General features: G+C 41.5%; 2 protein-coding genes across 3 annotated transcripts in view; both read right to left on the bottom strand.

Moving 5' to 3' along the window:
* RIGI (RNA sensor RIG-I) overlaps positions 1-14,132 on the bottom strand; it is a 44,050-nt gene extending 29,918 nt beyond the window's left edge. The window contains exons 1-2 of one of the 2 annotated variants that reach the window (XM_087957599.1): positions 13,595-14,132; positions 3,226-3,354 (exon numbers count right to left, since the gene is read on the bottom strand). In XM_087957599.1, the coding sequence (XP_087813725.1) occupies positions 3,226-3,354; positions 13,595-13,700 (235 nt within the window). In that variant the 5' untranslated portion in view covers positions 13,701-14,132. The remainder of the gene's footprint in view (positions 1-3,225; positions 3,355-13,594) is intronic. The other variant, XM_087957600.1, reaches the window with a different exon arrangement.
* Positions 14,133-19,592: 5,460 nt separating this feature from the next.
* On the bottom strand, positions 19,593-27,148 carry TOPORS (TOP1 binding arginine/serine rich protein, E3 ubiquitin ligase). The gene is made up of 2 exons (XM_026672290.2): positions 25,850-27,148; positions 19,593-22,323 (listed from the first exon to the last, which is right to left on the bottom strand). The coding sequence occupies exons 1-2, from the start codon at positions 25,925-25,927 to the stop codon at positions 19,792-19,794; spliced, it is 2,610 nt and encodes an 869-aa protein (XP_026528075.1). The 5' UTR covers positions 25,928-27,148; the 3' UTR covers positions 19,593-19,791.
* Positions 27,149-27,175: the final 27 nt, after the last annotated feature.

Here is a 27,175-nt window from a genome sequence, read left to right as displayed (position 1 = left end):
AAATGATAAATGACATTTATCATTGTAAATATCTTATTAACTTGATGTTCTGATTCTGTTGGCTGTGTTGACTGACTTCTTTAAGCTATTTAAAGTTATCCCAAATACGCTTTTTCAGGAGACAACTGGACTTTGTTTTTTCTTTTGAAGACGTTTCACTTCTCATCCAAGGAGCTTCTGCATCCTTTTAGCGGGTCATTGAAGCAGAATGCAGATTACCTAAAAGGATGCAGATTACCAGCTGTCTGCAAGGAATATAATTCCTTCCATTCCCCACCATCCTGTCAGAGCTGAAGAAGCTTCTTGGATGAGAAGCGAAACATCTTCAAAAGAAAAAGCAAGAAAGTCCAGTTGCCTCCTGAAAAAACCACCTTGGGGACCAGTGGTGCATTTCAAAAATGTTTACCACCGGTTCGGTGGGCGTGGTTTGGTGGGCGCGCTTTGCGCATGCACCAAACATGCACTTTGTGCAGGTGCAGAGGCTTTCCAACTCACCTCCTGCAATCTCCCAGTCACTTCAGTAGCTGCCGCGTGGCACTGCTGTGCCGCCCAAAGCAGCTGCGCTTCAAAAGCAGGACATAAAGGTTAGTATAGGATCCCAGGAATGTAAGGAATCTGTCCACCAATTAGTTGGGTTGGCAATATATAAACCAACAATGTGTGTTTGTAGCTTTAAGACAAAATCACCGTATTGATTTATACTATATTCTGATTGATTATATTGCAAGTTACCATAAGAGGGAGCTAGAGATCATAGCTTGCTCTCTCTGACATTCCGTCTCTCTGACATTCTGTTGCTATCTAAGGTTCTCTGTTGTATTTATGCTGTGCTTATACTTTGACATCTTTGTTTACTGTAAATGACAAAGGCAACCGGTAAGAAGACTTTGTAATTGGATATTCTTTGGACTGTTAAACGTATATGACCTGGACCGTTTATTGGACTGTTCCATTTCTTAAAGTAAACTTTAACTCAATTTAGTGTGTGGCTGGATAATTATTCATAACTACTCTCATAAATGTTTCCGTGTGCATATCCTTGTTACTCAAGGGTTATTCTGTACATATCATAACAAGGAGGGCAGGTGGGCCCAACAGCAGAGCATTGGAGAGAACTGGTTCGGTCTCTGCTGCTCATCGGCACTACCGGCTTGGCAGAACCGGTAGAATAGCACCGTTTGGCAAAACCATAACCTGGATGACTGAGAATCTCTACAGACTTCTATTTAAAATTAGTTGCACAGAAACGGCATCGAGCTCACAGTAATAAACCGATAACACACAACACAGTGAAAACAGTTGTGTCTGATCAGAACAGCTGGGCGAAGGATAGTTTGTTTTTAAAAAAATTAAGATTAGGACAGAATGAATAAAGGTTTCCTGCAAGCCAGAGCAGCCTCCTGCAGAAGCCTGTCAACACAAGCAGAACAGTGCATGAAAGTGAGCACGAACCGCAGATCCTGGGGGTGCTGAGCCACGGGGACAACTGCATCGTTCCCCAGGATTCATAGTGGCACTAGGGCTGACGTTGAGTCCTCTACCTCAGGCCCAGACTTGGTGGAATGGGACAATTTGCTGTGGCCAACTCACTGGGGCCCACTCACCATGGCTAACTCACTACGACCAACTCACCATACAACAATTCAATTTAATTATTTAAAAAATATTTAAATTTTTGTCATTTCATCTTGTCCTTCCTTTTGCATCCTTTATTTAGTGAATCTGTTCCATCATTTCTTTCTCCATCATTAGTTTAACTCTTGTCCCAGGGAGAGTTGGCTGTGTCGAGTTGACCGCAGCGAGTTGGACCAAGCAAGATAGCTGTGTCGAGTTGGCCACAGGGAGTTGCCCTAGACAGACCCCAGCCTCGGTGCTCCCATAGAGTACCACTGTTGAAGGTGGCCTGGGTGGCGTGTGGGGGATGGTGTGGGGTGGGGGGGGAGATAGAAAATCTTTTTTTCAGAGTAGCCAGCAGAGTCAAGTTAAGCATTTTCTGATATTTTTGACACACCAAGCCCAAAAGGTTGACCATCACTGATCTAGCACATGCTTTATTAGGTACGCCCAATGATGAAATAAATAAGTCCTATGAAGAAATAGCCCCTGAATGGCTTCTCTTAACATATGAAGGGACAACTACTATTGAAGGCCTTGGCACGAATTGGTAAGGAAAATTAGCAACTTTAAGCTTCTTAGCACCCTTGAGATCCTGGTTACTTGCATGGGATTGCAAGAAGTTAGTGGCTCTATTTCTGGAGAGGTATCTTCAGTAATGAAACAAACTGCGGGCCTTTGCTGAAGGCCTTTGCTTTGCAGGAATGCAATCTGAATTCTTTGAGGCAGGACTAGTCTCTGAGGAAAATACACCAGGTGATTTCCTGAAATGTCAAGACAATGGTGGAGGGGAAGCATGTTGCTCTCCAAATACAAGCAATCTTAAAGCACGTTGCAGCCCACTGAGTTTCTCGTTTGTGCAACTCTGAGCATTTTATCTTTGGAAGAACTGATGAGATTCTCTCCCACAGTGGAAAGCACAAAAGTCACACAACTTGCTTGGTGTTCCTGATCGGAGGTATTTCCTAAGCTCCATAATCAATATTTGCTTTTTTTTGCCGATATAGCCATTCTCTTCTCTTTTCTGAGATAAAGAAAGGATTGTTTTTCCCCTGAGCAAAGGAAATTCTTTTCCTTCCCGATTGCTAGATGTTCCCCAAAATCAACAGCTTTAACAGCTTCTCTCCACCCAAAATTATCCCTAATTTCACTGTCACAATGGTGTTTTTTTTAAAGCAACAGAACACATGCAGTAACCCTCAAGTTGGGTAGTGTGCCTACTTTATTAATTTAAACCACATTTATCTGGTAAACGTCATCTTAAAAATGAAGAAAACCCCAGCTCATAATTCCAGCTTTCATTTCCAGCAAACTTACTGGATCACAGACTCCCAAATCTGAGGTTGAAGGAATTTATCAGCTCATTTGCAGACGCTTTTGGAAGAAGCCATCTTTCAAAAACAGGATATTTACATGTCAACTAATAATGTGTTTCCTGTCTTGTAACTGAATAGCATCCTATATATATATATATAACACAGAACTTTTTGAATAATTCTTTTGCGTGGTATCTACTCAATGAAATTGCAATTGTTTACATAAAACCATTGATTGGAGTTTTAGAGGGAGAAGGATTGTAGTTTAGCAATAATAGTAATAAAGCAATCATACCCGATGCTTTCAGTGCATCCAGAAAACCACGGAACCATCCATCCTCCTTGAGCTGTAGAATAGACTGAAGAAAGAGTTCTGCTGCCTTGGTTGGCCGGTTGCTTTGCTCTTGGATTTGCTCCACAGCCTCTAGAATGAAATCAGATTGTAGACAAAACTGCTGCAGTAAATTTCTCACTTTAAGATTCAAAGCAAAACAATAGGCTTTCAAAGTAAAGCACCTTTTCCATTTTAGCTTTCCAAGTGCCCATGGTTCTGTTTGCCACATACCCAAAGGCAATAATATTTAGAAAATGTTTCTCTGTGTGCTTGCTTATTGAAAACACATTACAAGTAGTTCTTATTTACTGATTGCCTCCCATTGAAAGTTACAAGTACTGTCCCTCAGTAATGTGATTACTGATACAGTCAATATTCATCATCGTCCTGGACTTAATACGTTGTTTTTCTTTTCCCATCTTCCTTGCAGAGTAGAGAATTGGAAAGGAAGTGATTACAAGAGAGTAAGCCGGCGTACAATGGGGAATACATATCAAAAGCAATGTGCTGGCATTGGCAGCCTCTAGCACACTATGCACACAGCCCATATATTCCCCAATGGGTGTTTACTTACTCTTCTGTAATCTCATCCTCTTCTCAATCTCTCTACCTTGTGGAGAGGCAAAGCCATTTTTGTAAGCAATCTCTCCTATGTGTGACTTATTTCCTGTTTGCATGTTTTCCCACTCCCTGGTAGCAATCAGCCTTGTCCAGCTACACTCATGAAGGGCCAGTTTAGGCACATCTCCTCAGCAGTGGGAAGAAAACAACAACAAAGGTCAGCTAAGGATGGCAAGAATCCTGAAGAGCAGAGTTGGGGGGAATAGGTGAGTGAATAACGTTGAAGCGTATCGTGAGGTTAATATGTGGGTAGATTGTCGAGTGTTAAATTTTGATCCCTTGGGATGCTGCGACCCGTAACTTCAAAGACCAGGCAATAAGTAAGATTTGTTCATCTCTTTGTCCAGATCAAGAGTGTCAAGGCTTAGATCTGGCCGGTGGGGCCACCCTAGAAACAGCAAAGGACTGGGTTACGCACACCTCCAGAGCTCCGTTTTCACTGGCAGAGGGCAGATATTGCCAAGGACTTTTTTTTACAAATCTATACAATCAAGAAGAAGTACCAGAAGAACTTATTAATCAATATCTGGAGGAAAAAAATTTACCAGAAATTATGGATGAAGAGAAATGCATTTTAAATAATAAAATATTCACAGAAGAAATTAGAAAGGCAATTGGAGCCCAAAAACTGAATAAAACCCCTGGCCCGGATGGAATTCCATCTGAATTCTATAAGGAGTTTCAAGAGCTATTGGAAGAATTAATGACAGACCTATATAACGAAGCCTTCGATAGTGCTAATATACCAAAGTCATGGACCGAAGCATATATAACCCTTATGCACAAAGAGCAATCAGACCCACAAAAAATTCAAAATTACAGGCCAATATCACTTTTAAACGTAGATGACAAGATTTTGGCCACAATATTAGTGGAAAGATTAAAGAAAATATTAAGTAGGATTATTCATACTGACCAGAATGGCTTTCTGCCATATAGACAAATGAAGACAAATATAAGAATAATTATGGATGTTTTAGAATTCTACGAAGTACACACAACTAAAACAATGGCACTGATGTTTTTAGATGCTCAGAAGGCTTTTGACAATTTGAATTGGAATTTTCTTATTAAACAATTGACAGGCATGAAATTTGGCGACAATTTTTTAAGATTCATTAAAACAATATATAATACCCAAACTGCAAAAATATTAATAAATGGGGAAAATACAGATAATATAAGGATAACAGGCATGATATTCCCCTCTGAAAAAAAAATCGGGGCCGGCCAAAAGACACCCCGCGCCGCGAGCCAAGAAATCGCACACACAACACCAACGCTACACACCCTTCCTTTCCAGCCGGTCACGTGTGGATCAGCTCCAGAGCTGGGCAGCCGCTTCCCTAGGGGCGGGGCCGAGGCTGCCGCCCGGGGAGCGCCTGCTGCTTTCCCTCGCCAGGGCCGGGCGGTGGCGTGTTGCACGGAGAGACGGATGGTCCGTGGCTGCCCAGCTCCCTTTTCCTGCCGCTCAGCGGCCTCCGCTCGCACCGCCCAGGCTCCGCTCAGGTGTCCGGCTGGGGCTGTCAGGAGTTGCTACCACCGGCGTGGTTCCGCACAACTCCAGTCCTGCGTTGCCTTGGGAAGGGAAAGGCAAAACCGGGAGCTGCTGCGCCTGAGCCTCCGGTGCCACTGCTGCTGTTGCAAAGCGCCGCTGTGGCTCTTCCTTTTTGCCTTTCCCGTCCCGAGGCGACGTGGGACTGGAGCTGCGCCGGCGGTAGCAACTCCTGACTCAGGGGGCCTCCGAGGGGAGGGGAAGGAGGAGAAGAAGGGGGGAAGGGGGGGGCGATTTCCAAAAAAAATTGGAATTCCGATTTTAATCGGAAGAATATCATGTCTGGGATAAATAAGGGTGTAAGACAAGGATGCCCCTTGGCTCCCCTACTTTATATATTAGCAGAAGAGACACTACTGGTACAAATCCGACAAAATCAAGAGATCAGGGGGTTAAAAGTTAAAAAAGAGTACAAACTTCAAGCATTTGCTGATGATATGGCATTTATAGTGGAAGATCCCCTGGAAATGACACCCATTTTGATGAAAGAAATAGAATAATATGGAAAGGTGGCAGGGTTAAAAATTAATAAAGAAAAAACAACAGTTATAACAAAAAACGGTACAAATGAACAAAAGGAAGAACTAACAAAGAGATTAGGGATATAGGTGGTAAACAAAGTAAAATATCTGGGGATATGGCTGACAGCTAGGTGCTCGTCAATTAAAAAAGATAACTATGATAAATTAACAATTCAAATATTTAAAGACTTAGATAATTGGGCTAAATTACAAATATCTCTATTAGGCCGTATTGCAATAGTAAAAATGAATATTTTGCCAAAATTGTTGTTATTTCAGACGGTGCCAGTCAAGTTGGAAAAAAGCTTTTTTGAAGAACTAAATAAACATATATCCATATTTATATGGCAGGGGGGGGGAAACCCAGAATAAAATATAAATTACAGGACGATAGAAAGAAAGGAGGCTTTGGTCTTCCAGATTTCGAAACATACTACTATGCTGAGATAGCAACCTGGCTCAAAGACTGGGTTAATTTGATAAATAAAAGGATCTTAACATTAGAGGGCTTTGATCTCCAACTTGGATGGCACACATTTATGTGGGATGGAAAGAGTAAACACCACTTGTAGTTTCAAAGGCATTATATAAGGAGTGTGTTATTAACTATTTGGGAAAAGATAAAAAAAGTACATCACTGTAAGGTCCCACCGTGGTTATCTACAATGGAGGCAGTTACACATCCAAACGTTTTAGATTTATTTTTTTTGAACAAATTTTATTAATTTTTAAAGACATACAAAACATAAATACACAGAAACACAAAACATAAAAGCATAAAAAAATCTCTTTTTTGAAAGTTGCTTAGTCCCGGGTTAAAACTCTTGGTACAGACACAAATTCAAATTCATATTCATTTTACATACCATTCCATATCTTATTAGCATTTTCAATTTTCTATATAACTTCTCCTCTCTTTTAAATTTTCTCAATTTTATTTTATTTATCTCCTCTCGATTCAAATCATAATATTTATTATTTTTTGTCTGTTCTATTTCCAGCTATCCATTTATCTTTCTCCTTTGAAGAAAATTTCTCCTGTACACTAATTGGAGTATGATGCCTTTATCTCTTTCCCCTATATTTATAATACTTAATATGGAATACATAGCTTACATTGGGATTCTATCTGGTACATTCTAAAATTATACAGTATTATCAAAACCAATACAAATCTATTCATTAATATTGATATTCATTTATATCTTAAACATTTAGCACATTACTTTTCAGTTAAATCACATACTTTTATGGGAGCACCTATTTTCCGTAGTTATTCCCCCCCCACATCACATATTATAGATCATTATTTCATTACGATGTTATGTCCTACTTCAAATCTCTCATTTCACAAAAAGTTTCACTAGGATAACATAGTCTAATCATTAATATTAACAATAATTTATATCTTAAACATTTTACCCATTTCAGTTAAATATCATGCCTTTGTGGGAACACTTATGCTTTCCAAAATTATTCCCCCCATCACATATCTTAAATCATTGTTTCATTGAAGTACTCCCCTTTTCTTAACAAAAATTTCACTAAATTATACTAAATATTTTATCACATTTTAAATTGCATATTATTTCCAACTTTCCATGGTTATTTCTAAATACAAATGTAGAAATACAATCTTATGTACCTTTCTAGAATCCCTTTTTCAATAAAATTTATCCATTATCTCTAAAAAACTTTTGCTTCTTTGCATCTTGCTCCCCACCATTAAGGCTTCTCATCCCTTCCTTTCTCCCTTTCTTCTTCTTCTCCTTGTCCTCTTTACCCCCTTTGTCTCTCCACCCCCCTTTTATTCTGCTTTCCTCCTTTCTGTTGTTTCCTAACATAATATCCCCTTTTCACCTTATTCTTCTCTTTTTGGATTGTTTTTCCAGGTCTTAAAGTCTTCTTCTCCTTTTTCTCTTTCTTTTTTCCTTCCCCGACCAAAGTCACTTGTTCATCAAAGATGGCTTCTTCTTTGTCCCAGTCATCCTGTTGCTCATTCAGCTTTACATAAGTACAAACCGCCATTTCTAAAAATTGAAAAAGAGTGCCAAGGACATCTTTCCCTTCTTGCTTTTCTTTTTCATATTTTTGGTATACAAGTTTCAGTCCATCCACAAGTGATGCCATTGTATAGAGAAAAAGTTTTTCCAAACAACCACCCAAGTGCTTTTAATCAGAAATAATTCTCAGAAGTTCCAAAATCACCAAACAATCCAAACAAGCTGTTTCTTTTAAATACTTTCTCCTTCTTCACTTTCTCTTTCTGGGGTTAAAGTTTAGTCACAAAGTTCCCTTTAAAATATATCTTTTAGAAGTCTTATTGATGTTTAGTAACTCTTTAGAATTCTAGGCAATCTTCTTAGTTTCAAATTTTGCTCCAATTTTTTTTCCCTCTCCCTTCCCACTCACAGCCAAAAAGATTTTTTTTCCCTTTAAATGTTCAGAAATCCTTATCCCTTCAGCATTCAATTACCTCCAATGCAGATTTTCGGATTTCTCTTATGATTCCATCCGCTGTCACGTTAGGAAGGAGAGTGAAACAAAACAAAAAAAAAAAACTTTCCCTTTTAGGATATTCGCTGCTTGTAACTCTCTCTGGAAACAATGTATCCTTAGCAGCCTTCAAGATTCCAGGGCACTTTCTCTTGCCTTGTCCTGGTCGAAAGCCACTTTCATAATTCTTCCAACTTTCTCCCTCCTGCACCAGCTTGTCCGGCTGCAGGTTTCTTCGTGGCGGCCATTGCTGACCGCCGCTCCTCTGCCTTGGGAAAAGAGGGTTCTGCCGGCTGGGGAGGGGGTCTGCGACACCCCCAAGCCCCTGTCCGGATCCCCCCTGTCTTCAGCTGCCTCTACGGGGCAGCTATATCCCCCAGATCCAAACGGATCGGGGGAACCTTGGCGGCGAACGCAGCAGGGATCGCACAGTATCGTGAATCCCTGCCGCTGCCGAAATCTTGCAAACCGGAAGTCCCAAACGTTTTAGATTTTGATAATACTGTAAGATATAAAAATCTATTACATCAAACCGGAAAGTTAAAGGGTAGGAATCAAATACAAATTCAAGGAAAAGAGATAGCATGGTGGCCCTATGCACAGATACAAACTCATTACAAAAAAGATCAAGAACAATTTGGTTTTAACATGACCTACCAAGAATTAGATAAAATTTGGCATGGAGAGGAAAGGTAATTGATTAGTAAAATATATAAATATCTATTGGATTATAAATTAAAAGAAGAAACAGTCAGTGTGTATGATAATTTGGGCAAAAAATGTGGGCCACAGTATTGAATTAGACAAGTGGGAACATATTTGGCAAATAAATTACAAACTAACTATGTCAGCCTCGTAGAAAGAGAATCTCTATAAAATGTTGTATCATTGGCACTTGCCACCCCCAAGACTGGCTAAGATGTTCCCCCCAAACTGTTGGAAGTGTAACTGCGCCCAGGGAACATACTTTCATATGTGGTGGACCTGTCCATATGCTCAGAAGTTTTGGAAAAATATCAAAAATTGGATTCTAAATATAACTAAACAAGAAGTAAAACTTGAACCCGAAACCTTTTTGCTGGGTATGATAGACTCAAAAATAGAAAAAAAATCAATATTTAATCTTGCACATTATAACGGCAGCCAGAATAAGTTATGCTCAAAATTTGAAACTGTCTATTGTTCCTTCAGAGGAGATGGACATTAAAAAAATTCACGACTGTGCAGAGATGGACAGCCTAATCAAATTACTAAAAAACAACAAAAATAGTGAATACTACAAAGTTTGGAACTGTTGGTATGAATGGTTAAAGAAAAAGCAACATTTGACAACTGAATAATTTATGAAACTATGAAGGACATGCGTTTAATCATAAAGTATTCTGTGAAATTAAAACATTAAAAGAAGGAGGAAGATATTGTAACAAGGTAGATCAAGTCAATGTTATGGGGTAAAAGAAAAAAAGAAAAGAAAAATGTAACCAATGCTCAATACCTGCTGCAAAATGTATATATGTATATATATTTGTTTATATGTTTGTTTGTTTCTTCTTAAATGTTTTAAATATATGAAACTTAAATAAACTTTATTTTAAAATGTTTTTTTTTAAAGGAGTGTCAAGGCTTAGATCTGGCTGGTGGGGTCACCCTAGAAACAGCAAAGGACTGGTTTACGCACACCTCCAGAGCTCCGTTTTCACTGGCAGAGGGCAGCAGGAGGCTGTCATGGCTGAAAATGGAGCTCGGGAGCCTGTTTTCTCTGGCAGAGGGCTCGAGCCACCACAGGTGTCCCTGACACCAATGACATTGAGCTGGCCACGCCCCTCTGGGCCTGAGGTCAAACACAACCCTGATGCAGCCCTCGCTGAAATCGAGTTTGACATCCCTGGTTTAGATAATGGGCAGTTGGTGTTTTTCAGTCTGGTTGTGTTAGACCTAGGGAAGACTAATATTTGACCAGCACAGGAATCTCTTCATCTTCTCCATCACACTCTCTTAGTTGTTATCAATGGACGAGATTTTACAGCCAACTACAAAGTACGTTTGTACATATGACCAAGTATGCTTCATCTTCTGTATAAGACCAAGCTTTTAAGATGACTTGAATCACATGCCTGACAAATGCATTACTCTACCAAACCTTTCTTCCAATTGCTGAAATATATAATTAAATTAATCCGATACAGTGACAAATCTATTCTGTGTTCTTGTTGGTTCTAGTATTTTAAGTCTTCATTAACATAACCAATATATAGTTGTCAAGGTTGACTCTGGGCCAATGAACCCCTCAGCCTAGCTATTTCATGGGGTTGTTATGAGAAAAAATGGAAAAATTCTATGTCCATACATCCTTGTTTTCCTGGAGGATAAACTAGATGAACTAAAGCTAAACTAAAAATCTTTGCATGCACAGACTAGAATGAGGATTCATGAATTGAAATTGGGATTAGGTACTCTTGTAATGAGAGACGGGAGCCAGTATCTATGGGATCTTCTGATGATGTCCATGGCATGGGAATGACTGGGACTTGAGAGAAAGAAATGAGATAGGGAGAGAGGGGGGTAGAGGAAGAGAGGGGAGAGGAAAGTAAAGGAATTAACACTGATATCGCCTCATACGGTACTTTGACACAAAGGGTATGTCATTAAACATAACTGAACTATCTCAATACCTGTGCTTCACTATGTGATCGGGCTTAGTTTTTGGGGAGGAAAATAAGGGGGGGGAATTGTGCCTGTGCCTACCAACATCCATTGGTATTCATCTGACTAGTGTCCTGTCAGTGTGTGAAAGAGTTGAGGGCTGTTTGAAAATTGAAGCAGTATTTGCTGTGTGAGCAAGGAGACAGCAAGGAACCTGGGCGTGGCTTAGCTCAACTGTTCTGTACTAAAGCTGCTTAATGCTGTGAAACTAACACTGAAAGGTCTCTCCTCTGCTTGTGCTTTGCATTTGGAACAGATTTATTTTCAGGTGGGGAGGGGGAGTAGAACTCCTTAGCATCAGAGCGTGTTAATAATAATATCGAACTACTAATGCTCTGATGGTCATTTCGAAAAATCCTTTCTTAGTGAGCACCTAGAAGCCAAGAGGAACATACGTGCCAAATTTCAAGTTTGTAGGCTTTAGGGTTCTGGAGATTTTGTGATGATGCGTTGAGTGGTATTTTGCTTTTATATATATAAAAGCAAAATACCACTCAACGCATCATCACAAAATATATATATAATTAGAGAAATTTTAGTGAAACTGAATCACTTTTCACTTTTGATTGTTTTCTAACATCAATCCTTTGAACCTAAGGGTTCTGAATGAACCTGGGTTGTATTTAAAAGTGAGTTAAGTGTTATGAAAAGAATGTGGAGAGAATGAATAAGAATTAGATTACAAATAAATATATGAAGGGAGACCAAATGTGACCAGAGGAAACCTGAGAACACCAGAGATATGGAAATGCTGGAACCCTCATGGCAGAGGTAAGTCTAAAGAGTAAAAGGGAATGCATGAAGCAGCATATGGATTAGGTGAAACTAAAGATGATTACTATCAGAAGGTCGAAATTTGTTTCAGAGCTCTTTATCAAGATTGTACACTCTGAAAGACCGCGACTTCGTGTAGAAAATGCCTCAATCTCGTTCTCTGTTTCAAAGAATGAAATCTACTCTGGATTTTCAGACAGCCGGTGCTTATTTCGCTTCCTGTAGAGGGCGAAAAATTCTGCCATTTTCAGACAGGGAGTAAAACAGGAGGCAGGACACGACCGCGCCTTGAGGGGTTTTAGCGCCATCTGCTGGCAGGATTCTTGCCCCGCCGCCACAACTGCTTTCAAGCCAAGAGCGCCCCTGCTTCCCCCTCCCGGTTATCAAGAAAAAGAGCATGCTGGGTGCGGTCCCGCTCTTGCTGGGAGAACATCCCCCCCCTCTCCTCCCCCGCTCCATTATCTCGATGCAACCAACCAAACCGCTTGCGAAGGTGGGCCTTGGAAACCCAATGACGAACGCCTTGCCAATGTTGCATACAGCAAAGGCGCATCTGCCAACTCGAAAGTACAATACGCAAAGCCGCCGCAAAACGCGTGCAAGGAAAAATGGCTTCAAACACCACCTTTCTGAATGCCCGAACCCGCTTTAAGGCTGATTTCTCTTTTCAAAAACGAGAATAAGAACGGTGGGCGAAATAGTAGTGTAAATGCCTCTCGGGTTCTTTGCTGAACATTAGCTACGCCTAAACCTTTTATCCTTTCAACGACTTTCTGGTTCAACCATCACCAACCTCTTCTGCAAAGGCATAGCCTTAAGGCAGGGGTTTCCAACCTTGGCAACTTTATGACTTGTGGACTTCAACTCCCAGAATTCCTCAGCCAGCAAAGCTGGTGGATTTCAACTCCCAGAATTCCTCTGGCTGGCTGAGGAATTCTGGAAGTTGAAAGTCCACAAGTCTTTAAAACTTGCCAAGGTTGGAGACCCCATGCCTTTAAGTGAAATCAATATGTCCGGTAGATCTGTGCTCTTAAATTATGTTGCTTTAATTAGCAGCCGAGATTGTGTGAGAAAGACGGTTGTTTTTTTTTTTTTTTTTAAAAAACAGATTCCTTAAAAATATGTCTTCGGCTGGAGTTTTGATTTATTCATTCGGATTCCAAACATCACTAGGAAGTTTCTGGTTAGCCAGCCAGGTAACCTCTCCACGTCATTGCAGGCAGGTGATTTGATTCTTAAGTCAACCAATTAATCGACACGCCTGGTCATAACATAATTCACGGGGGGGGGAGGCATTTTTCAGCTCATCTGCTTTTCATTTGGGTATCTGTTTTCCCCCGTTCCAAACATCTGAACCGAATAGTCTCCAAAACATCTGGAGAGCGCCAGATCATGCGCTTCTTCTAACGTCAGGAGCGGCCACGGTTATTCTGGGCTAGATGACACGGAGGGTGTCCCTTAACATATCCCTCGTCCTAAGTGTCAAATAAAATGCACCTGGTAAACCACTTCTCCCAGTCTGATCGGGACGTTGCATTGCATGCCCGATGCTCAGAGTAGATCTGCGCTTTAATAACACTACAGTTCCTAAAGGGCGTCCAGTTGGGGACATCAGAACAAAACGTGACTTCGATAGAAAACCGGGGTGGTTCCTACTTACCGTCAGACAGCCAAGTTTTCATGTAGCTCAATATATAAGCGGGATTCAAAGTCTTCACTATATAGTCCTTGCAGCGAAGCAAATTTTCTCGTTGGGTCTCGGTCATTTTGCCTCGTTCTTCTTAAACCTCTGGCTTTGCAATGGCTTTTTCCCCCCTCTCTCTCTCTTCTCGTATTCCGCTTTTCTTTCAACCCTGCCCACCAAAAAACCCCATTAAAAAAAAAACCCATTCAAACCCGACTGCAAAGATCGTCTGCTCAGTCGGGAAGCAGCTTATAAAGTCCCCTCCCGAGGTCGGGCGAGGCCGTCCAATGAAAACCCTCCGCTTCCGACCGACTCGATTCCTCAAGAATCAGCCGACCCGAAATAAGAAACGAAACGGAAGGAAGTTTCCCAAAGGCAGGAAACGCGAGCGGAAAAAACGGAGGAAATGGAAAGCGAAACCGAGTGGCGGAGGCGCCGTTGAGCAGGGAAACGAAGCGGAGCCTTTTGCCTTTATTTGGATTGGTCTCCGAATTGGCTGCGGACAGCTTTAGGCAAACGTGGCCGAATCAGAAATCAACTAGGCCAGGGGTCTCCAACCTTGGCGACTTTTAAGACTTGTGGACTTCAACTCCCAGAATTCCTCAGCTAGATTTGCTGGCTGAGGAATTCTGGGAGTTGAAGTCCACAAGTCTTAAAAAGTCGCCAAGGTTGGAGACCCCTGAACTAAGCTGCTGTCGTGCCAAAAGAGAGTGGCCGGCTGGAGGGAGCCTTGGCCGTCACAACGATGGCCAGGTGCGAGTTCCTCCCCTCGCCTCAGCTGGGAGATGCTGTAAGCGGCAGTTCCCGCCAGGGCTGTCTTAAAGCATGGGCCTCAAGAGCATAAGGGCCCCATACTAATCTCTGTATGTTAACCCTTCAATGCACCTTGTCTCATATAGATACAGCAACATGTTTATTGCCATATTTATTTGTTGGAAGTGCCAATCAAATAAATACATGCTTAATTTTATTGACCATTTACATTTTTATTCCTGTGAGTAGTCGTTGGGGTCCCAGGTCATTGCTTTGCCTGGGGCCCATAGTGATGTTAAGATGGCCCTGTTTCCCGCCCTGCTCTAAGAGCGCTTTCTGGTCTGCACCCCAATATTTTGGACCCCAGCTCTCCAGTCAGGATGGCCAGGGATGGTCAGCTGTAATTGGAGGTGTGAGGGGGGGGTGTTAATGCCCCCACAGTCTGAAAGCCGAAGGTTGCCTGCTTGATTCAACTGCCCCCCCTTCCCTCCCAAACACTGAAAAAGGGGAGGAAAGGGGGGGAGAAGCTGCTCTTCAACAGATAAGAGGTGTATCCATATGTGACCCAGAATACAGGTAGTCCTCGACTTAACGACCACAACGGAGCCCAAGGTTTCTGTTGCTAAGTGGGACATTTTTTAAGTGTGTCAATTGCCCCAATTTACAACCTATCTTGCCACAGTTGTTAAGTGAAACACTACATCTGGCTCCCCCATTGACTGCTCGTCAGAAGGTCACAAAAGGGTATCGATCACATGACCCCAGGAAACAGCAACCATAAATGTGAGTCAGTTGCCAAGCATCTGAATTTTGATCAGGTGACCATGAGGATGCTGCAATTGGTTATAAGTGGGGGCGGAAAGGTCATTCACGTTTTTTAGTGCTGTTTTAACTTTGGTCACTAAATGAACTGTTGTAAGTCGAGGGCTACCTATACTGTTCATCACAATTCTTACCCTTCTCTCTTGCACATACATAATAATTAAACATTTTATTTTATTTTAATTTCGACCTGCTTGGTTGCCAAATTTTGATTGCCTCTTATCTTCATCTGCTGAGGGTTAGCTTAGGAATGCGGAGTCCTGATCCTATGGGGGCAGATCAGAAAGCCTCTAAGAAAGTACCTCTAGGGGTTAGTGAGGAGCCAGACGATTTAAAGCACCATTTCGATCTGTATCAAAACTGCCCAAGCCTTCTTCGTATTAGCCAAGTAAATCTACTGGTGCGTCACCAGAAGACAGAATTCCAAAGGTGAGGAATTCCAAAGCAAGACATTTCCAGAGACGGCCCTTCCCTTTGCAACCACAGCCACTGCGACCTGCTGATTAAAACACCTGGCTAGAAAGTGGGAGGCTGTGAATTCTAATCCTGCCTCAGCCATAAAAGCCAGCTGGGTGACCATTGGCCAGTTACTCTCTTTCAGCCTAATTCACCTCACAGGATTATTGTAGGGGAAATAAGAGGATGGAGTATATTTTACAGCTTTGACTGGTTTATAAAAATAAAGAATATAAATAAATATATTCTTGTTTCAAGGAACATATGGCTCCACTCCAGGGCCAGTGAAGGAACCATCCAACCATCCCATCCGTTCAGGACACAGCCATTCTTACCAGAAATCAGTCTGAACTTGTTTTAATTTATCCCATCCTGACCATCTAGCTTGCAGACTTCAAATAAGGATTTCCATAATATCATCTGCTCAGTTCTAGATGGATATATAACTGGGAATCATCAAGATATAATCAGTTACGATTGTTGGAATATTTTTCTTATGTGTTTACACTAAGTTTAAGGATCGATAGAAGATTGTAGAACTGCAGAAAAATGAATTGCTACCAACCTGCCTTCCACTGAGAATACTGCACGAGTCTAAAAGAGGGTGTGAAAATATCTACAGACCCCTCACATCCTGGACATAAATTGTTTCAACTTTTACCCTCAGAACGACATTATAGGGCACTGCACACTGGAACAACTAGACATAAGGACAGTTTTTTCCCAAACGCCATCACTCTGCTAAACAACTAATTCCCACAACACTGTCAAATTATTGAATAAGACTGTATTACTATCATTCTTCTCATCCTTCCTATTACCTATCTCTTCCAACTTATGACTATAATCATGTTGCTTGTATCTGTATTAATTTATATTGTTTTATTGTTCCCTAGTATGATTTGATTGCTTATTAATAACCTATGACTAGTGTTGTATCTTATGATTCTTGATGAATGTATTTTATTTTTTTCTTTATCTACACTGAGTGCTTATGCACCAAAGACAAATTCCTTGTGTCAAATCACACCTGGCCAATAAAGAATTCTATTCTACGCTATTCTATTCTATTGTATAGATAGCAGCAATTCCATTTTTAAAAAGTCTCCTGTCATTAGAAATAAATGACTACGTCACATAGAAAAATCTATGTAGAGAGAGACATACAGCATATGTATCAGAAGACAGATATGTAGAAAGAATAAAACATTTATATAGGCATTGTAGCTAATGATATATAAGGAAACATCTATTTTAGCAGAATATGAAAGGAAGGATAAAGATGTCCATGCCGATAAAGCATGAACCATTTTAATAAGCTAACACATTTCTTTCTATTAATAATTAGTTAAATCTTTATACTAAAACCTATAAGAATTCACTCTTGAAAACTCTCTTAAAGGTAGGCAGGTTGGGATTTTTTAGACCAGAGGTGTCAAACTCAAGGCCCGGGGGCTAGATCCGGAAAACAGGATGCTTAGATCTGGCCTGTGGGCCCGCCCTGTAAACAGCAAAGGACTGGCCTGCGGTGCCTCTGCCAGCCAAAAGGGAGCTTGGGGGGGCTGCCTTCCTGGGCTGTTTTGGGCCACGACCAGAGGTGGTATTCAGCAGGTTCTGACCAGTTCTGGAGAACCAGTAGCGGAAATTTTGAGTAGTTTGGAGAACTGGCAAATACCAGTTACCTCTGACTGGAGATTTTAGATCCTTCCCCTGCCACCCCTGTTTGACACCCCTGGTTTAGACTGTCAGCAGATGTGGGGAGAGAAGGAAGAGAGATTGGGGTGTGGAAATGGAATGATCATGGATTGCCTAATTGCAGTCATTTAATCAGTTAATCAGGCTGATTGTGTATCTCATTCTGCTTGACTTATCTTGAACAACTGCTGCCATGTATATTATATAATCAAAGACTAGCATCCATATTTATTAACACAATTAAACTCCTAGTATCAAACAATTCAGATGAAAACCTGCGAACTGTTTTAAAATTCCTTATTAAACATTGATTTTAAAATTTTTTGCTAGCCTCATCCAAAAATGATTAAACAGTACAGTCAAAAGATGAACAGAGGTAGATGCAAGCATTTCATAGTGACTCATCAGTACCTACATCACAATAACATGGTTGAAAATTTGCCTCAAATATAAGATGTAGCAAGAGCATTAACTAAGCCTATAACATATGCAGAAAAGCAACCAATGACAAGCCTTACACCCATAGGAGGTGCAGATTACACGAAGACAACCAATGACAAGTCTTACGCCCATGGGAAGCGTAGAATGACATAAAGCCACTTCTGCACGCATAAGGGAGGCCATCCCAGGTGCTTTATTGACAGGCATAGTAAAATAAGAGAACCAAAGTCAAGAGTTCCAACTGCCAGTAAAAAAAGAGGTATTTATTGAGCTGCCCTTTAAGGAGGATCAATTAGCAGGCTTGATGACTTGATTAAAATTCCTTAATTGAAGCAACATTCACTAGGGCTGAGCTTCATATATTACATCAAACCCAGAGGATACTGCTGCCCCTAATTAAGGAAGGACAACTTATCAACGCCAAAACTCATTGTGTTTACCAATTTATTTGTAACTGCAGAGACAATTACATTGGCAGAACTGATAGGTGTTTGTCTTTCAGAATAAAGGAGCATCTTCCGAAATGGGTCCAGAGAGTCTTGAGTAATCCAGCAGCAGCAGCAAATTATGGCCATAAAATGCCTTCTTTGGCCATTGCAAGATACTTTCTACAGGCCATCAGGCAAGGCCAACTTAACAGCATTATGGGCCCGAGGCAAAGCAGTGTATTGCGGCCCCTACAACTACTACTCTCAGGAATAAAAATGTAAATGGTCGATAAAATTAAACATATATTTGCATGTTAGTATTAATTAAAAATGCAGTAAAATGTAATAAATGTTGCTGTATTTATATAAGGTGCATTGAAGGATTAGCATACAGATTAGTATGGCCCCCCCTATGCTCATGGGGTCCATGGGCAAGTGCCCATCAGACCCATGCGTAAGGCAGCCCTGCCACTAGTGGATCCAAATAGAAGTTTTACTACACCACAGGAACTCTCATTTCCTGCATTTTGCTGAGGCTGTTGCTATTAACCGTTTAAAGCCTCCCTGATTCGTGCAGAAGCAGCTTTGTCATTGGTTGTTTTCATGTCAATCTGCGCCTCCTGTGGGCATAAGGCTTGTCATTGGTTGCGTTTTTGTATATGTTATAGGCTCAATTAACACTCTTGCTAGATCTTATATCTGAGGCTGATTTTCAACTGTGTTATTGTAATGTAGGTACTGATGAGTCAACATGGAATACATCTGCCCGTTTGTCTTTTGACTATTGTTTAAATTATTAAAAAGGTCTGTTTTAAAAGATTAAATCATTAAAGCCTTTGAAGACTGTCACATAAGCTAAGGAACAAAAATAGCATACATGAACATACTTTTTCCCTTCAAGAGGCCTCTAGCATAAAAAAAAAAATCCAACTTAATCTACTTGTTATAATTTAGTAGGAATAAGTCTTATGAAGTTTTTAATTGGGGGACTTACATAGTGCAATGCTAATCCAATAAAGGCCAACCACGTCCTTCTGATGTCAACATTTTTATCTGGATAAATGGTAATGTATCACGTCTTAACCCAAATGAGAAATATTAGCCTACTGATAATTATTTGCTTATACATTACTTTTAACAGATCTGTCCTGTGTTTAGCTTTTAAACTAAAATAAGCATGTAACAAAAACGGAACCAAATCTGATTAAGGCAAGTTTGTTTTTTAATAGTTTGGGAAGATTTTTATCATGATACTGGATTGATCTTCACCGCCACTTTTAATAAATAGTTAATAGTTTCCTAGCACTGTCAATGTTACCTAGTCAGATAATAAAACAAGCAAAAAAACCAAACTCAGAAAGCACAAAGGACTCCCAAGGTCACATTTTATTTTATCTATTTCTTTATTTAATAAAATTTATTTCATAAAACAAGTTATTTTTTCTTTCTTTAAGTTAAAAACAATAGCAAACAAGTAATTATTAAAAACTTTAAAAACTAAAAAAAAAATCTATGTCTACATCTAAGGCTTAACCTATCTAAGAGGAAAAAATCTACTTAAAAAAAAGTTTTAAAAAATTACACATCTTGCTCTGGTGAATGTAGCTGGCAATGTGAATTGCCATTTATCATTTGTGCCAGACGTAAAAACAAAGATGATCTCTTAGCTGGCAACTGGTTGAAAATTTTAGATTCTGTAATGTCATTCTCTCTATCACTATCACTGTCAATTGTAATCACAACAGAAGATAATGCAGAGGAATTGGTAAGATTGGTAGACTTAATTCTTTTTGGTTTCTTTTTGCCGTATTTTGATGTGCACACACCTTCATAAACAATTTCCACACTTGGGCTTCTTGACCGCTTCTTCTTCTTTTTGTGCTGAGTCTCTGTTTGAGGTTTTCTATCTACAGTGCTGGTGGCTTTTGCACAAACGGTTTGATCCTTTGGTAAGGATTTCTTTAGAGCATTACTTTCTCTTACAGAAGAGGTTTCCTCGCTACCTCTCTGGCTGCTCTCCAAGTGACGTGTTTTATATTTCCTTTTCCCACCTGGCTTTTCAGAACGTCCTCTTTCAGGATGCCTGGAAGTTCTTGATCTGCTGCTAGATCGGCTTCTTGATCGGCTGCTGGATCGACTGCTAAATCGACTTCTTGACCGGTTTCTTGATCTATGTCTTTCATAACTTCTGACTGCATTTGGATTGTATAAAGCATATTCACCTCTTTTTCTGCTTTTTGGGTAATCGTCTCTCAAATAATAATTTGTGTCTTTACTCCTGGAAGTTCCACTATAGTCTCTACTTTGAGATCGTGACCAGCTTAAATCTCTCAGATCAGTGCTTTCACTACTTGGAGAAAGAGATCGGGATGTACTCTTTTCTCGGGTTGATCTCCTTTTATTCTTTTTGTGTTTATGTCTATTGCTGTCTCTTTTCTTTTTTCTTTTTTCCCGACTGTGATGCTTCCTCTTCCTTTTCGAACTGTGGTGCTCCCTGTCAGAATGCTGCACATGCGATTCAGGTTTCCTTCTTTTTGACGAACTGTATCCATAACAGGCTTCCTTTGAAGAAAAGCTTTGCAACGAAGATGCTCCTCTGAATTTAGTCTCATCTTTTTCACCCCTCTTCGGTTTTCTTTTTTCATTGGAGAGATACTCATTAATCTTATTAGCAGTACCATCTCTGGATCCAGAAGATGGCGAAGCAGATCTACTAACATCTGTCGGGCTAAAGCTGCAGAATTGGATAGGCTGCACTTTATCGGTCTCTTCCTTTTTCCCATCATCAGCTGAAACCTCAGAGTCTGAGGACAGCTGAACAAGCTCGGGGGTTCTCTCAGCTAATGGTTTGACGTAGTCCACAATTACACAGTTGTCCGATGAATCACAACTGTCACCGTTCACCTCTATATTTGCTTGCTGTGACATCTGCAACTCTGTCCTATTTCCAGCAGGCTCTTCATCAGAGCTTTCCGAAGTGTTTAATGCAGTCAATGGAGAAGCATGCACTTGCTCTGTGTTAGAATAGGAGGGGCCGGGTGTTTCGTCATCCCAGGGTGCCTGGCCTGTGTCACTTCTGAAAGCATTGCAATCAGGTGCCCGGGCTTCAGTTTCGTCAGGTGATATTGTAATAATTGAAGATTCAGATGCACTTCCTTCTTCTCGTGATGGAGCTGGACAATCATAATTTGCATGCTCGTCGTACGCTTCGATATTAAATGGGCATCTGGCAAAATTTATAAATTCATGTAAGAAATGCTCTGTGCTTTGTAATAAGAAAGGCTGTAGTTCATTGGCAAATGCCTGGCTTTCCAGGTCAAACATAATCAAATTGTTCATTATTACACGCTGAACTATATTAATGAGCGATCCATGAATTCCAAACAGGACCGTAAGTTCACGTTTTAGCCATGGTACCAGCCTATGAAGGCAGGCAGGATTCCTGCGGAAAAATTCAGCTGATATGTCCCGATAACGCCCTCCATCTTCAATGCTTCTCACACGTGTGCCAGAACGATACAGAGCTTTTCGAAAGCTAATCATCTCTTGCTCTTGAATGTGCCGCATAAATCTACCTTCCAAACTAGCTTGTCGCCTTGATGCAAGCCGTCTGATCATCTGATGCATTTCTGCATCTCTCTGCCTTGTTGTCTGAGTTGATAACCCTTCAAACAAGATCCCACAATTTGGGGAAGACATTGTCCTTCGAGAAGAGGAAGACCTCTGGGAATTAACACTTACAGGACGTTCTCCTGTTAACGTAGTTCGGTAACGGAATCGCCTCCCATTCGGGTTAGCAAAAGATTCCATTTCTGAAGGCCTCACAGAATGCACCTTGTAGTCATCTGCAGATCTCATGCTGTGCACGATGGAATGAAAGGGCTGTTTACAGAGTGGGCATTCTGCTTTGTTTTTGGACCACTCCAACACACACCGGAAGCAGAATCTGTGCCAGCAACGATCCAAGTAGGCCACATTTTCAAACATGTCCAGGCAGATCGGGCACTTCGAATCTGGAGATATTTCCTCTGGCATTGTCTGATGCAGCCTGTTGATGCCAGATAGGAGTGAATTATCCTTTGGGAAAAAATCTGCCAGGGGTATCAAGCCCTGAAAATGGAAAAGAAATACAATGATCAATGCAAGCTTGGCATGAGTTACATGTTTGTATTTAAAACTACAATGTAAAAATATCACCAATTTATCAGATTAAATTTGTTTCCTGCAAGGCTGTTCTTTCATTCCTCATTTAGAGATATATTCTTCACCCCTAGATCAGAGGGCTCCACAGTGTTGATGTTTAGAAGAGGCACAACAATCTTTGGTTAACCTTGGGTAACAAAAGTGAGATTCCTTGCTATCCTGTGCCTGGCTTGTCTTATCTTTATTTTTTATGTTTTACTAACTCTTTTACTAAGAGCCAAAGGCTGAGTAATCTTCAAGGCCATGGTGCCCCTAAGTCAGAAGAAGAGCCACTTGAATCTCCCCTCAGTATGAAATGCCTAAAGTAGTTAAAGTCTGGGCAATCTTAATTTTAGTTTACTTTATTGTCATTGCACCTAGTACAATGAAATTAAATATTACAGTACAATAAATTAAATATGTACATTATAACTATAAAAGTAAAACACAAACACATCCTTCACATTCTATACAATTGAATTGAAAACCTCCGATATTGCATTCAGCAGAATGATATTATTGTCATGACGCCCCAGACTCTTTTGAACTCTCTGAATAATAAGGGGACAAATATTTCTCTTTCAACATTCACATTGATGATATTCGATGAGTGCCACAACACTACAGGGAATAACCCATATAATACGCTAATGTTCAAGTATTTGGACCTTAAACTGAAGCAAGGAGCACGCTCGTTACCTCAGGTAAGATAATACTGGGAGCTTTCTCGTGTTGGTAAAAGAAATATGTCATTATTAGTAAGTTGTGTATCCTCTTCTAATACATGAAGACAGTACAGTTTAGTTTAGTTTATTGTCATTGCACCTCATACAATGAAATCAAACAGCATCTTCAGTGCACATCATGACCGTGACCATAAAAATAAACACATCCTTCACCCTCCACACATTGAACCGAAACCCCCCACACCGCACCAATACTGCACTATACAATATAATTAAATATAGTTACTGCTCTGAGATAGAAACTGTTTTTCAGCCTATTTGTCCCTGTTTTTATTATCTTGTACCGTCTGCCAGATGGTAATAGTTAAAAAAAAAAAGTGTGCCCAGGATGAGATGGATCTTTAAGAATGTTTTGAACTTTCTTGGCAGCGGGAGTTATAAAACTCTTCCAAATAGGGGAAAGGGTAACCAATGATAGAATTCTTTATTGGCCAAGTGTGACTGGACACACAAGGAATTTGTCTTGGTGTAAATGCTCTCGGTATACATAAAAGATACATTTGTCAAGAATCATAAGGTACAACACTTAATAATCATAGGTTACAATAAACAATCAAATCATATTAGGAAACAGTCAATATAGATCGTTAGGATACAAGCAACAAAGTTACAGTCATACAGTGGGAGGGGATGGGTGATAAGGAGCAATGAGAAGGTTAATAGTAATAGTAGTGCAGACTTTGTAAATAGTTTGACAGTGTTGTGGGAATTATTTGTTTAGCAGAGTGATGGTATTTGGGAAAAAACTGTCCTTGTGTCTAGTTGTTCTGGTATGCAGTGCTCTATAGCGTCGTTTTGAGGGAAGCATTTGAAACAGTTTATGTCTGGGATGTGAGGGGTCTGTAAATATTTTCACAGCCCTCTTTTTGACTCATGCAGTATACAGGTCCTGTATACAACCTCATGGGAGGTTGATAGTAATTGTTTTTTCTGCAGTCCTAATTATCCTCTGAAGTCTGTGTCTGTCCTGTTGGGTTGCAGAACCAAACCAGACAGTTACAGAGATGCAGATGACAGACTCAATAATTCCTCTGTAGAACTGGATCAGCAGCTCCTTGGGCAGTTTGAGCTTTCTGAGTCGGTGCAGAAAGAACGTTCTTTGTTGTGCTTTTTTGATGATGTTTTTGATGTTAGGTGTCCATTTTAGGTCATGTGATATAATAGAACCTAGAAATTTGAAGGTCTCTACTGTTGATACTGTGTTGTTTACTATTGTAAGAGGTGGTAGTATAGGAGGGTTTTTTCTAAAGTCTACCACCATTTCTACGGTTTTGAGTGTATTCAGTTCCAGACTATTCCGGTTACACGAGGTAAGTTGTACAACCTCCTGTCTGTATGCGGATCTTCTGGGCAATGACATTAATCCTCTGGAGCACTGTCCTACCTGCACTGTGCAATTGGCAAGCCATATACAGGTGCAGTAAGTTAAAATACTCTCTATGATGCAGCGACAGAAGGTCACCAGCAGTTTTTCATTCAGTTGTTGTTTTCTGAGAAGTCTCAGGTAGTATAATCTCTGCTGGGCCCTTTTGACCAGGGCTGCAATGTGGGCACCCCAGGTCAGGTCCTCTTTTAAGGTAACACCCAGAAACTTAAAACTGGCCACTTGCTCCACTTGGTCTCCATTGATAAGCAAGGGCTGGAGGTCTGATCTGTTCCTTCTATAGTCCACTATAAGCTCCTTGGTCCTATTGGTGTTGAGGACCAAGTTATTGTCTCCACACCACGAAAGCAACCAGTCCACCTCATCTCGGTAGGCAGACTTATCCCCCCCCCGGAGATGAGTCGCACCACTGTTGTTTCATCTGCAAAGTTAGTAATGGTATTACTGGCATGAGTCATGAACATAAAGAGTATAGAGCCATGATGGCAAACCTATGGCACCTGTGCCGGAAGTGGCACGCAGAGCCACTTCTGCCAGCACTTGAGAGGTCGCCCGGAAGACCCCAACCGCACATGCTGATTGTTGGGTATCTGCCACGCATGCTCAGGGGGAGACACCTACATGGAAGATGAGTGCACATCTGCATATGGCATGTGAGGGGGGGGGGTTGCATGCACAGGGGGTGGGGGAAGTCACATGCACATTGCATCATGGGTGCAGGCATGTGAGCATGCACATTTTTGGCACGCAACATGGAACAGATTAGCCATCACTGGTACAAAGTAAGGGACTCAACACGCAACCCTGTGGTGTAGTACAGTCTTAAGAGTAGGGGCCAAAAAGAGGGCCTAAAAGAGCCAAAGGCTGGGCCACGGTTCCTCTAAATCAGAAGAACCACCTGGTATCCAAAGAGCCGAAGCAACGGCGGTGCCTCCGAGATTCTCCAAGCCGCCGCCGCCTCCTCCGCCTACCCAGGACGAAGAAGAACTAAAGATCGGGAGAAGCGGGGCTGCTATTTAAGCATCCGGGCAGCCAATCAGCGGCCGCAAATGGACCCAGAGTTCGATTTATCTGTATATTTACATATATTATCTGAGGGGGGGGGAAACGGTTAGGGGCGGGGTGGCGAGAGACCCGAGCGTTCCGTTGGCTGAGACCGTTTAAAAACGAGTCTCGGAGCATGAAGCCCCTCGGCCAGGAGCGGAAACGGACGACCTCGCTCGGCTCTCCCCTCCTCCTCAAGGCAACTAATGGTGGGGGCAAAGTGTCCGGAAGATGCAGAGTTTTGCCGGGCGCCCTTTCCCAATAGAAGCCGCTCACTAACCGGTTTGGACCGTTGGTGCCAGCGGCGACGGCCATTGGCGCCGGCGGCTCGGCTCCGTCGCTCTCGGGGGTCACACATGGACGGCGGCACAAGCTGAGACAGGTGCTGAGAAGGCTCCTGCCGCCGCGGCTGCGGCTGCTTTGGATTGCTTTTCCCGTCCTCTCCAAACCGGATGTACAATCCAAGTGGCAGGCAGGGGGTGGAGTCGCTTGCCGGGTTAGAAGGGAAAAGGAGGTGGGGTTTAAAATGAAAACGGTTAGATAGGCTTCCTCGACTGAGCTAAAGCTTGTACGGTTCCATGACTTCAACTCCCAGAAGCCTCAGCGATCAAGACGGTAGCCCCCAAAGCATCTCGGGAGTTATAGTTCAAAAGTTTATCGCTGTTGCAATGTGTGCGGTGAGGAGTCCATCGGCAGGTCCACATTCCTCGCATTCAAGAGGGAAAAGGCCACGTTCCCAATCTTCTTTTTTTAACCCATAATTTTCAATTTAGCAGTCAATACGGACACCAAAGGAAAAAGGCTCTTGACTGCACCCTCTTAACTCGTATTGATTCATGAGAAAAACTCGGTCCAAATCGGAACTCGGTACAGAAGCTGTCCTATTTATTGGTAAATGTATATGCTTTCCGATTTCCAGCAACTTTGGGCGGTTTACCAAATCTAAGCAAGAAAACGACATAAATGAGAACACACACACACAAAAAGAAGCAAAGATGGGAATAACTGAGGTGGGGGACAAAGAAAAAGAAGAGGGCTTCAGTCACACTTGCCAAATGCATAGCCGAGGTTCTTCTCTCTGATGAAACTTGCAAAGTGTTGCTTTCTGTTTCCCTAAGGGAGTTTTTGTCCGTAGATGCTTTGGGGGAGAGGGTGTGTTGGGGAGACCAGCACTGGCAACGACAAAGGCTTATCTGGAGGAGGCTCACCCCCGAGTAATCTCAGGTTTGCAAAGATTTCAAGAGATTTCCACCTCTGCAATTACTTTGGGAAGCCAGGGGCGATTCCATACAGCCATTCGAAAGTAAATGGCAGAGGATCCGGCTATCTTAACAAAATCATGGTGGTTCTTGGCAAGGAAGGGCAGGGCAGGGATTAAATCGGGAGGGCTGAATCAAAACAAGGAAGAGCGACATATTTTTGCTGGAGACCGACGGCGGACATTATTTGGCCCTGAAGTTCCCAGGAACCGAAGAGACCGTCCCTCCGTCTAATTTCAGCTGGGAATCTCACTTCCCGGAGGGGAGGGGAGGGGGGGAAGAGTTGGCTCCCTTAATAAAAATGGCTCTCCCCGCCTTCCCTTTCCTGCCAGTCCGCGAACATCACT

This window comes from Notechis scutatus, chromosome 2, assembly GCF_049901735.1.
Source record: "Notechis scutatus isolate UNSWTSFEM ecotype Mainland chromosome 2, rNotScu1.2, whole genome shotgun sequence".
Classification (NCBI taxonomy): Eukaryota; Metazoa; Chordata; class Lepidosauria; order Squamata; family Elapidae; genus Notechis; species Notechis scutatus.
Note: the sequence above shows the minus strand (reverse complement) of the source record. Positions and strands in the feature narration are given on the sequence as shown.

Excerpts from the sequence above, each read along its gene's own strand:
- TOPORS (XM_026672290.2), bottom strand. The coding sequence starts at position 25,927 with ATGTGTGACCCCCGAGAGCGACGGAGCCGAGCCGCCGGCGCCAATGGC. Across the intron at positions 22,324-25,849 it reads GGCACCAACGGTCCAAACCG|GGCTTGATACCCCTGGCAGA; the intron begins GTTAGTGAGCGG and ends TTCCATTTTCAG.